A 12951-nucleotide genomic window follows, 5' to 3' on the forward strand; every position below is an offset into this window, starting at 1 on the left:
AACTTCATCCGGTTTACCTCAGACCATTTCTCCAATTTGTCCAGATCATTTTGAATTATGACCCTGTCCTCCAAAGCAGTTGCAATCCCTCCCAGTTTGGTATCATCTGCAAACTTAATAAGCGTACTTTCTATGCCAACATCTAAGTCGTTGATGAAGATATTGAACAGAGCCCGTCCCAAAACAGATCCCTGCGGAACCCCACTTGTTATACCTTTCCAGCAGGATTGGGAGCCATTAATAACTACTCTCTGAGTACGGTTATCCAGCCAGTTATGCACCCACCTTATAGTAGCCCCATCTAAATTGTATTTGCCTAGTTTATCGATAAGGATATCATGCGAGACCGTATCAAATGCCTTACTAAAGTCTAGGTATACCACATCCACCGCTTCTCCCTTATCCACAAGACTCGTTATCCTAGCAAAGAAAGCTATCAGACTGGTTTGACATGATTTATTCTTTACAAATCCATGCTGACTATTCCCTATCACCTAACCACCTTCCAAATGTTTGCAGATGATTTCCTTAATTACTTGCTCCATTATCTTCCCTGGCACAGAAGTTAAACTAACTGGTCTGTAGTTTCCTGAGTTGTTTTTATTTCCCTTTTTATAGATGGGCACTATATTTGCCCTTTTCCAGTCTTCTGGCCATTTTCAGGCCTTGTTCAAAAGGGCGGCTGATTATCTAAAAATTCCTCTTGAAGAAGTACCGGAAGCCCAACACGTATTATTGGACATTTTGCAGACATCATCATCCAAGATAGCACTGCCAATCCGTGGGGCGCTAATGGAACCTCCTAAATGTATGGCAAGCTCCAGCCACAGTACCACCTACCTGCAAGAGGACTGACAAAAAGTACTATGGCCCCTCAAAGGGAACAGAATGTTATTCATCCATCTAGCACCCAACTCACTGGTTGTGGAGGCGGCCAGCCAGAGAAGGAAACAACAACACTATAGGTCAGCACCCACTGGTAAGGACAGTAAGAGGTTGGACTTATTTGGCTGCAAAGTATATTCTTCCTCTACCCTCGAATTTAGAGTGGCAAACTACGCGTCACTACTAGCCACATATAAGCACAGAAACTATGCAGAATGTCAAGTATCAGAGGGGTAGCCGTGTTAGTCTGGATCTGCATAAGCAGCAAAGAATCCTGTGGCACCTTATAGACTAACAGACGTTTTGGAGCATGAGCTTTCGTGGGTGAATACCCACTTCCTCAGATGCATGTAATGGAAATTTCCAGGGGCAGGTATATATATGCTAGCAAGCAAGCTAGAGATAACAAGGTCAGTTCAATCAGGGAGGATGAGGCCCTGTTCTAGCAGTTGAGGTGTGAAAACCAAGAGAGGAGAAACTGGTTCTGTAATTGGCAAGCCATTCACAGTCTTTGTTCAGTCCTGAGCTGATGGTGTCAAATTTTCAGATAAACTGAAGCTCAGCAGTTTCTCTTTGAAGTCTGATCCTGAAGTTTTTTTGCTGCAGGATGGCCACCTTAAGGTCTGCTATAGTGTGGCCAGGGAGGTTGAAGTGCTCTCCTACAGGTTTTTGTATATTGCCATTCCTAATGTCTGATTTGTGTCCATTTATCCTTTTCCGTAGAGACTGTCCAGTTTGGCCGATGTACATAGCAGAGGGGCATTGCTGGCATGTGATGGCGTATATTACATTGGTGGATGTGCAGGTGAATGAACCAGTGATGGTGTGGCTGATCTGGTTAGGTCCTGTGATGGTGTCGCTGGTGTAGATATGTGGGCAGAGTTGGCATCGAGGTTTGTTGCATGGATTGGTTCCTGAGCTAGAGTTATTATGATGCGGTGTGCAATTACTGGTGAGAATATGTTTCAGGTTGGCAGGTTGTCTGTGGGCAAGGACTGGCCTGCCACCCAAGGCCTGTGAAAGTGTGGGATCATTGTCCAGGATGGGTTGTAGATCCTTGATGATGCGTTGGAGGGGTTTTAGCTGGGGGCTGTATGTGATGGCCAGTGGAGTCCTGTTGGTTTCTTTCTTGGGTTTGTCTTGCAGTAGGAGGCTTCTGGGTACACGTCTGGCTCTGTTGATCTGTTTCCTTATTTCCTCGTGCGGGTATTGTAGTTTTGAGAATGCTTGGTGGAGATTTTGTAGGTGTTGGTCTCTGTCTGAGGGGTTAGAGCAGATGCGGTTGTACCTCAGTGCTTGGCTGTAGACAATGGATCATGTGATGTGCCCGGGATGGAAGCTGGAGGCATGAAGGTAGGCATAGTGGTCAGTAGGTTTTCGATATAGGGTGGTGTTAATGTGACCATCACTTATTTGCACCGTGGTGTCAAGAAAGTGGACCTCCCGTGTAGATTGGTCCAGGCTGAGGTTGATGGTGGGGTGGAAGCTGTTGAAATCATGGTGGAAATTTTCCAGAGTCTCCTTCCCATGGGTCCAGATGATGAAGATGTCATCAATGTACATCAATGATACACAAGTGCCCTCCCACCAACAGCACAAGAAGAAGAACTCCACATGGACTCCTCCTGAGGGTCGAAATGACAGCCTGGACCTATACATTGAATGCTTCCGCCGGCGTGCACAGGCAGAAATTGTGGAACAACAACATCGCTTGCCTCACAACCTAAGTCGTGCAGAACGCAATGCCATCCACAGCCTCAGAAACCACCCTGACATTATCATCAAAGAGGCTGATAAAGGAGGTGCCGTTGTCATCATGAACAGGTCTGACTACCAAAAGGAGGCCGCCAGACAGCTCTCCAATACCAAATTCTACAGGCCACTTCCCTCAGATCCCACTGAGGAATACACTAAGAAACTGCACCATCTACTCAGGACACTCCCTACACTAACACCAGAAGAAATCAACATACCCCTAGAACCCCGACCAGGGTTATTCTATCTACTACCCAAGATCCACAAACCCGGAAATCCTGGACGCCCCATCATCTCGGGCATTGGCACTCTCACTGAAGGACTGTCTGGATATATGGACTCTCTACTCAGACCCTATGCCACCAGCACTCCCAGCTATCTCCGTGACACCACTGATTTCCTGAGGAAACTACAATGCATTGGTGACCTCCCAGAAAACACCATCCTAGCCACCATGGATGTAGAGGCTCTCTACACAAACATCCCACACACAGATGGAATACAGGCTGTCAGGAACACTATCCCTGATGATGCCACAGCACAACTGGCTGCTGAGCTCTGTGCCTTTATACTTACACACAACTATTTCAAATTTGATGACAATATATATCTCCAGATCAGTGGCACTGCTATGGGCACCCGCGTGGCCCCACAATATGCCAATATCTTTATGGCCGACCTGGAACAACGCTTCCTCAGCTCTCGTCCACTCACGCCCCTTCTCTACCTACGTTACATTGATGACATCTTCATCATCTGGACCCATGGGAAGGAGACTCTGGAAAAATTCCACCACGATTTCAACAGCTTCCACCCCACCATCAACCTCAGCCTGGACCAATCTACACGGGCGGTCCACTTTCTTGACACCATGGTGCAAATAAGTGATGGTCACATTAACACCACCCTATATCGAAAACCTACCGACCGCTATGCCTACCTTCATGCCTCCAGCTTCCATCCCGGACACATCACACGATCCATTGTCTACAGCCAAGCACTGAGGTACAACCGCATCTGCTCTAACCCCTCAGACAGAGACCAACACCTACAAAATCTCCACCAAGCATTCTCAAAACTACAATACCCGCACGAGGAAATAAGGAAACAGATCAACAGAGCCCGACGTGTACCCAGAAGCCTCCTACTGCAAGACAAACCCAAGAAAGAAACCAACAGGACTCCACTGGCCATCACATACAGCCCCCAGCTAAAACCCCTCCAACGCATCATCAAGGATCTACAACCCATCCTGGACAATGATCCCACACTTTCACAGGCCTTGGGTGGCAGGCCAGTCCTTGCCCACAGACAACCTGCCAACCTGAAACATATTCTCACCAGTAACTGCACACCGCATCATAATAACTCTAGCTCAGGAACCAATCCATGCAACAAACCTCGTTGCCAACTCTGCCCACATATCTACACCAGCGACACCATCACAGGACCTAACCAGATCAGCCACACCATCACTGGTTCATTCACCTGCACATCCACCAATGTAATATACGCCATCACATGCCAGCAATGCCCCTCTGCTATGTACATCGGCCAAACTGGACAGTCTCTACGGAAAAGGATAAATGGATACAAATCAGACATTAGGAATGGCAATATACAAAAACCTGTAGGAGAGCACTTCAACCTCCCTGGCCACACTATAGCAGACCTTAAGGTGGCCATCCTGCGCAAAAAAACTTCAGGACCAGACTTCAAAGAGAAACTGCTGAGCTTCAGTTCATCTGCAAATTTGACACCATCAGCTCAGGATTGAAGAAAGACTGTGAATGGCTTGCCAACTACAGAACCAGTTTCTCCTCTCTTGGTTTTTACACCTCAACTGCTAGAACAGGGCCCCATCCTCCCTGATTGAACTGACCTTGTTATCTCTAGCTTGCTTGCTAGCATATATATACCTGCCCCTGGAAATTTCCATTACATGCATCTGAGGAAGTGGGTATTCACCCACGAAAGCTCATGCTCCAAAACGTCTGTTAGTCTATAAGGTGCCACAGGATTCTTTGCTGCTTATGCAGAATGTTTGGACTTTAGTAATGATATCCCTGAGGGAAAGAGAGACCAATTGAAATCACTGGTCTCGGAAGGGCTAATGATAGTGAGGACAGCCCTGCAGGCATCCCTAGATGTAGCAGACACAGCAGCTGAATTTTCTGCTACTGCTGTGGTCATGCAATGGGCGTTGTGGTTGAACTCTTCAGAGTTTCCCCAAGAAATACAATCTACAGATGAAGCCCTCCCATTTGATGGTGAGAAGCTCTCTGCAGCCAGCGAAGTGCTGCACACCATGAAAGGTTCATGGGCGACTCTTCGATCCCTAGGCATTCACATACCTGCCACAAAAGGGGACAGAATAGGTATCAGTCATACCAGAGGAATAGATGGTCACCATATCCACAACAACATCAGCAATTATATGAACAACAAAGACAGAGACAGAGACCCCAAAGATGCAGACCTCCACCAGCTGCAGCGCCCCAAGGTTCTTCATCCAAAGAGAAAATTTGAATCCTTGGTTGAGGGTCTGAAGGACCTCCCCCACGTCATCCATCTGTTTGGAGACCGTCTACTCCCCTTCTGTCTGAGATGGTCTTCCATCATCATGGACAAATGGGCCCTGTAGTCATACGCCATCCCCTTAGCTTCTATACCCTCCACCCATTCCCCATCCCCATCCCTCTTCAGGGACCCCTCTCTCGAGCACCTACTGCGACAAGAGGTAGAGCACCTTCCACAACTAAGTGCAGTGGAAGTAGTTCCCACTCAGCACAGGGGAAGGGTTTCTATTCCCACTATTTCCTAACACAGAAGAAAAACGGGAAATGGCGACTTATCCTGGATCTCAGGCAACTGAACAAGTTTGTCAGAAAACAAAAGTTCAAGATTGTCACATTAGCACCAGTAACACCAGCACTGGAACAGGGGGACTGGTTTTCAGCCCTTGACCTGCACGATGCTTATTTTCAATACACCCCGCTCACAGATTTACCCTAGACATGAACCACTACCAATACAAAGTCTGACCCTTTGACCTATCGATGGCACCTCAAGTCTTTTCCGATATTCTCGCAGTGGCAGCGGCACACCTAAGAAAACAAGGGATAATAATATTCCCGTACCTGGACGACTGCCTTCTGAAGTCGCACACTCGAATAGACGCCATCCAGACTACCTGACAGACAATATACTTCTTACAGAGTCTAGGCCTACAAATCAACGAGAACAAGTCAACCCTAGACCCCGTCCAACAATTAGAATTTATCAGTGCTTACCTCGACTCAGTGGAACCAAAGCCTCCCTAGATTCAACACAATATCCAACCTCATATTTGTAGTAATGAGCAGCCTATATATATCAGCCCACATCTGCCTCCAACTTCTAGGTCACATGGCAGTATGCACATTTGTGGTGAAACATGCACGATTACATATGCGATGCCTTCAGGGATGGCTATGAACCAGCAACAGGCCCCACAAACATGGCCTAAATAGATGATTCACAATGCCACGCAAAGTCAAGGAATCCCTAGAATGGTGGACACAACCCAACAATGTGTGGTCAGGAATCCTGTTTGCACAGGAGGCACCATCCCAAATGCTCACAACAGATGCCTCTCATAGGGTGGAGAGCACACATGCAACAACCCACAATTCAGGCACAGTGGTCCCCCGACAAAACATAGCTACATGTAAATCTGTTGGCACTCTGTGCAGTTCGCAATGCTTGTCTATATTTCCTACCGCTACTAAGGAACCAGAACATAAGAGTAATGACCAACAACACTGCATGCATGTTCTGCATAACCAGACAGAGAGGGGCCCGATCACACTCACTATACACCGAAGCCATGAAATTGTGGAACTGGTGCATCCATCGCAATATCAACATCTCTGCCTCTTACCTGCCCAGATCCCAGAACACCACAGCAGACAATTTCCCCTGATCATGAATGGGAGATGAACAAGGTGATACTAGAGAACATACTCCACCAATGGGGACACCCAGCGATAGACCTCTTCACGACAGTCTGAAACTGCAAATGTCTGCGATTCTGCTTGAGAGCAGGTCTGGGAACACGATCGATGGGGGATGCATTCCTAAGCACATGGAACGCATCTCTCCCATACGCATTCCCACCCATACCTCTGTTATCGAAGGTGATACACAAAATAAAGACAGACAAAGTGAGAGTCACCCTGATAGTCCTCACATGGCCAAGACAGACGTGGTATCCCTTTGTAACACGGATGGCAGCATGTGCTCCAATCACTCTCCTGCTTCAGACGGACCGTCTAACACAACACGAGGGTCAGATTCTCCATCCAAACCTAGAGATGCTCCACCTGAAAGTATGGCTCTTCTGTGGTTCACTCAGAATGAATCAGATTGTTCGGAACTAGTAAACCAAGTATTGTTACACAATATGAAATCTACTACTCATATGACTTCCCTACAGAAACGGAAGAGATTCACTGCGTGATGCAACACCAAATAAATCTTGCCGGTGTCAGCACCTCTTCCACTGATACTAGATTCCAGTCTCAAGTTAAAAAACCCTGGCCTACCCATAAGTTCGACCAAAGTGCACCTCACAGCTATCACCACCTTTCACCAAAAAATCGATGACATAATATTTGCACATCCAATCACTAAACGATTTCTCAGGGGCATAGAAACAATCTACCCCGAAGTGCATCCACCTACACTATCTTGGGACCTAACCTTAGTTTTAAAAGGTCTCACTCGATCACCATTCGAACCCTTGGCGACCTGTTCCCTAGCACATAAAGGTCACATTTTTAATAGCAATCACGTCGGCTCGACACATGGGAGAAATAGGGGATCTCATGGCACACCCACCGTTTCTATTTTTTTTAAAGACAAAGTCACATAAAGGACCCATCCAAAATTTGTTCTTAAGATGATACCATCCTTCCATATAAATCGACCAAGACATCTCCCAGCATTCTTCCCCAAACACCGTGAGAACGCACATGCAGCTATCATGCACACCCTGGACATTCGATGAGCTTTAACATTCTGTCTAAACAGAACCAAATCCCCAAAACTCTTCATCTCCACCACGGAACAGTCCAAAGGAAATCTCATAGCCACGCAGACAGATTCAAAATGGATATCTGGTCGTATTCACCTATGTTACCAACTAAAGGGTATACAGCCACGAGTGGGAACCAGATCACACTCTTCCAGATCAATAGCATCATCTGTAACATTTCTGCACAATGTCCCTCTCATAGACATATGTAAAGCTGCCACCTGGGCCTCCAAACACACCTTTGTGAAACACTACGCAATTACACAGGGTCCAGAAGCAGACACATGGCTAAGCCTAACAGTGCTATCCTCAGTCAACCAACCAACTCTGAAGCCCCTTCTGTCCTAAGGAGGCACTGGTCTACAATCACCTGGAGTGGCGCAACCACAGAGACAGCACTTGAAGAGAAGGTTAGTCACTGGTGCAGTAACTGAGGTTCTTCGAGATGTGTGTCCCTGTGGGTGCTCCACTACCTGCCCTCCTCCCCTCTACCTTGGAGTTCGATATACGACTCTGTGGTAGAGATGGAACTGAGGGGTCCTGGTCATGCACGCACTAGAGGAGGTGCTAACGGCACTGTGAGGCAAACACCACACATGCACGACCCATATGGGCACTGCTACTAAACCTCTCTGAGCAAAGGTGCAGGGATGCACCCCCAGGGACATACATCTCGAAGAACCTCAGAGACGGCACAAGGTGAGTAACCTTCTCTTCCTTTGCGGAGGCCAGCAGCTCTGTCCCAGGCAGCAGGGCCAGGAGGAGACGGGGCACTTCCAGGTGCTGTGTGGGATGATCTGCGCCGGGAGGAGGCAGCTGTTGCCCTGGATCTGCCGGCACGTTGGGAGCTGATGCTGCGTTGTGATGCCCCATGCTCTGCAGGAGCCGAGGGCACTCTCTGAGCCAGGTCCCAGAACGACCCACCCCAGGAGGCTTGGCCTGGCACCAGGGCTCTTGGGGATGGCAGGCAGTGTTTCCAGACCCAGGTGAGCCGGAGTCCTGAGGGCAAAGGCTCCCCACCGTTAAAATTCTCTTTGGGCTAATTACCCTGGAGCTTCTCCTTGGCCCCTCTGCACGGCCTGGCCCTGCCCTGCTGGGGAGGAGATGGAGGGAGGTTGGCTGTGACAGGCTGGATCACAGAAACCCCCTTGGGAGCTGCCACTCGATCTGCTAAGACTACTTCTACCCCTGCTTTTCCTGCCAGCTCAGGACTCCAGCACCCTGTCTTGCTGAGCCAGACACTCTTGTCTGCTCCAACGCAGCCCCAGGGTCTGAATTACCTGCCCCAAAGCTGCAGGTTTACCTGAAAGCAGCTCACAGAAGTGTTCCTGTCTCCAACACTCAGATGCCCAACTCCTAATGGGATCTAAACCCAAATTAATCTGTTTTACCCTGTATAACGCTTATACAGGGTAAACTGATAAATTGTTCACTCTCTGTAACACTGATAGAGAGACATGCACAGCTGTATACCCCTCCCCCAGGTATTAATACATCTCTGAGTTAATTAATAAGTAAAAAGTGATTTTATTAAATACAGAAAGTAGGATTTAAGTGGTTCCAAGTAGGAACAGACCGAACAAAGTGAATTATCAAATAAAATAAAATAAAACACGCCAGTCTATGTCTAATCCAACTGCATATAGATAAAATCCTCACCAGTTCCAGAATGCTCCCTTATACAGACTAGTCTCCTGCTGTCCTGGGTCCAGCAATCACTCACCCCCCTGCAGTCACTGTCCTTTGTTCCAGTTTCTTTCAGGTATCTTTGGAGGTGGAGAGGCTCCCTCTTTATCCAGCTGAAGACCAAATGGAGGGGTCTCCCCTGGGCTTAAATAGACTTTCTCTTGTGGGTGGAGACCCCTCCTCTCTCCTATGCAAAGTCCAGCTCCAAGAGGGAGTTCTGGAGTCACCTGGGCAAGTCCCATGTCCATGTATGACTCAGTCTTTACAGGTAGACGCCATTGCCCACCTGGTATCTTGAATGTCTCCAGGAAGACTTCTTATGTGGATTGGAGCATTCCAAGATGCATTGTTCCCCAAGTGCTTCCTGATTGAGCACTTAACTTTGCAAATTCCTTTCTTCAGGAACTGACCAAATGTTCTATTAAGGTTATTTACACACCCAATATTCATAACTTCGAATACAAAAATGACACATGCATACAAATAGGATTAATATATTCAGTAGATTATAACCTTTACAGAGATATGTTACATGACATATGTAGCACAGAACACATTCCCGTTATGTCATATATATTCATAAGCGTATTTCCATAAAGCCTTATGGGTGGCACCGTCACAGTGGTGCTGGCTTTTCCTGGAGCCCGTGTGCCACCAGGGGCTGTGGGGTCAGCTCTGGGCAGCCCTGCTTCCCAGAACTCTCTGGGCGGTGTGCAGACCAGTGCACCAGACACCACCTGTGCTGCCATCAGGGCGAGGTGGGGCTGTTGCCATCTTCCCCACTCTGGGTATGGCCTAGTATCAGCCCCCCTGCAGGGTGAGTGGGCCAGGGGCGTGGGCCCAGGTTAGCCCAGCCTCCCCTGCGGCCCAGCATGGGCACCACCCTGCAATGGAACCACAGGCAGTGCTAACCCCGGGCCGTGCTCGCTCCCAGGTACCTGTACAAGCTCAAGGACCTGCACGTCAGCTACGAAAACTACACGGAGGCGGCCTACACCCTGCTGCTGCATGCGCGGCTCCTCAAGGTACCAGGGGGGCACCTGCTGCTGCTGCACGCGCAGCTCCTCAAGGTACGGGGGGGGGGCCACGTGCTGCTGCTGCACGCGCAGCTCCTCAAGGTACCGGGGGGGACATCTGCTGCTGCTGCACGCGCAGCTCCTCAAGGTACGAGGGGGGGACATCTGCTGCTGCTGCATGCGCAGCTCCTCAAGGTACGAGGGGGCACCTGCTGCTGCTGCCTGCGCAGCTCCTCAAGATACGGGGGGGCACCTGCTGCTGCTGCACGCGCAGCTCCTCAAGGTACGGGGGGGCACCTGCTGCTGCTGCACGCGCAGCTCCTCAAGGTACGAGGGGGCACCTGCTGCTGCTGCACGCGCAGCTCCTCAAGGTACCGGGGGGGCACCTGCTGCTGCTGCACGTGCAGCTCCTCAAGGTACCGGGGGGGGGCACCTGCTGCTGCTGCACGCGCAGCTCCTCAAGGTACTGGGCCGGGGGGCACCTGCTTCCTCTTTGAGAGGCACATCCCGGCGGCTGCTCCATTGCAGGGGCGCAGGCGTGTCTCGAGCCCTTGAGCAGAGAGTCTCAGCTCACAGCATCCGTTCGGTCCCCGCGTGCGCCCTAGGCCTTCTCATGCCAGACACCGAGGCTACATGTGAGTACGTGGAAGAACCACCCTCTGTTCCTTCTCAACGGCCTTGGCCAGAGATGGATCCTGAGTGTGCCCTGGCTTCTCTGCATCTCGGGCTAGGATGGCATAGTTCATTGCAGTCAGATTTCGATAGCTAAATAGCCAAGAGGTTGGTTTTTTCTCCTCGCTTTTCCTGACAGAGCATTCCTGGCTCGCCAGGCTCCTGCTGAGAGGCCGTGCCTGGAGCGACAGCCAGGCCAAGCATGTCCATTGCTTGTGGGAGCCCCACATCCCCCACAAGTGCAGCTTCTGCCTGGCCCTCAAGGAAGATGAAACTCAGACTGTTCATGATGGAATGTTGCCATCGGCCAGCATCTGAGTCAGGTCAGGAGAGCCCCCTGTACGCTTGTCCCCGGACAGACCCACTGCCCATCTGCCTCGGCGCAGGCTTCCCCTAAGAGAGGGAAGGGTTTGTGGGGGTTTCAGGGAAAGTCTCTAAAAAGAGGAGCGCGGACTCTCACCTTGAGCCAGCTCTGAAAAAGACCAGTTCCCCAGCGAGATCCACGCTCTCCGGAGCCTCAGCCTCTTGTCTCAGCATGACTGAGTGGAAGGACTCTGCCTCCAGTACGGCTGCAGAGTGCTGGAGCTCAAAGGAGACACAGCTCCTCCAACTGGGCCTCAGTATGCTCTGTCAGCAAGGGCAACCCCAAGCAGTCAAGCTGAGCCTCGCAATCGGCACCTATGGCACCCTCAGCACCAAGCAAGCAACAGCACCAGACCCCATTGACATCGACGCCAGGACGCCCTCCCTCCATGGTACTGTTGGCTTTGTGGCCAGGTCCTTGGCACTGTGTTGCTGCTGGTCCCCGCCTCTTGATAACGGATGAACCGGGGTCCCTGTGCCTCATGGTTACCAAGTGCATCTCAGTACCGAGACCCTTATATCTGGGCCACCGTCCCCGGTACCACAGCACTCTCCACTGTTTTCGGCGGTTGCTCCTCCGCTGGATGAGATGGACGAGGATGAAGGAGACTCAGTCTCCTCTGTTTCCTTTCAGGGGCCTCCACCGTATCCCATTCTGGGAGAGTCACAGGGAAGATGGGGCGCTCACCCTAACCCAACCCTGCATCCCCCCACTTCTGTATGGGCCCCCAGTGGAAAGACTGGGCCCCCGGGCTCTTTTTCAACAACAACCTGCCAGACCACCGGTACCGTCTCATAGCCCAAGTTCAAGCAGCCCCCACCATAGGAGATGTTTGAGGAGCAGGAAGCCAGGGTGGAAAAGGAGGCCACACCTCAAACACCTTTCTCATCCTCGTCTCTGGACGAGGAAGTTATGCCTCTGCCACCAGCTATGGCTGATGAAATTACCAAGAATCAAGACCTCCTAAAAGAGGGCAATTGATGCCCTTCAAATTCCACTCAAAGAGGTTAAGGATTTGCAGCTTAAACCTCCCATTTGGTGGATATCCTGCAGTCTGCAACACCCCCCCAGGGTGGCGTTAGCCATCAATGAGGTGCTCCTGGATCTGGCTACGCTGGTGCGGCACACTCCTTCCACTGTCCCACTCACATGTAACCGGGCAGATAAAGTTCTGTTTCCCCCCAAGGCTTCTAACTTTTTTTTCTCCCACCCTCCTCCTAACTTCCTGGTGGAGGGTGCAGTAAAGGAGCAGGGTAGGCAGCACTTCTCTGAGGACCAGTCTACACTAGAAGCGCTACGTCAGCACAGCTGCTCCGCTGCAGCGTGTCTGGTGAAGACGCCCTGTGCCGACTGGATAGAGCTCCACCTCTGTGAGAAGCCCAGCTACGTTGGCAGGAGAAGCTCTCCCACCAATGTAGCACGGTCCTAAGGGCAGGTGTAACTTATGTCACTGGGGGGGTGGGGCTTTTACTGACACAAGAAGTTAAATCTCTCTC

At 50.2% G+C, this 12951-nt stretch overlaps 1 protein-coding gene across 2 annotated transcripts in view; it reads left to right on the plus strand.

The window, feature by feature from the left end:
* LOC127047633 (dedicator of cytokinesis protein 2-like) overlaps positions 1-12951 on the plus strand; it is a 408420-nt gene that overhangs the window by 366183 nt on the left and 29286 nt on the right. For both annotated transcript variants that reach the window (XM_050946070.1, XM_050946071.1), the window contains exon 38: positions 10338-10428. In XM_050946070.1, coding sequence (XP_050802027.1) covers positions 10338-10428 — 91 coding nt within the window. The remainder of the gene's footprint in view (positions 1-10337; positions 10429-12951) is intronic.

The sequence above is a fragment of the Gopherus flavomarginatus genome, chromosome 3, assembly GCF_025201925.1.
Source record: "Gopherus flavomarginatus isolate rGopFla2 chromosome 3, rGopFla2.mat.asm, whole genome shotgun sequence".
In the NCBI taxonomy this organism is placed as follows: Eukaryota; Metazoa; Chordata; order Testudines; family Testudinidae; genus Gopherus; species Gopherus flavomarginatus.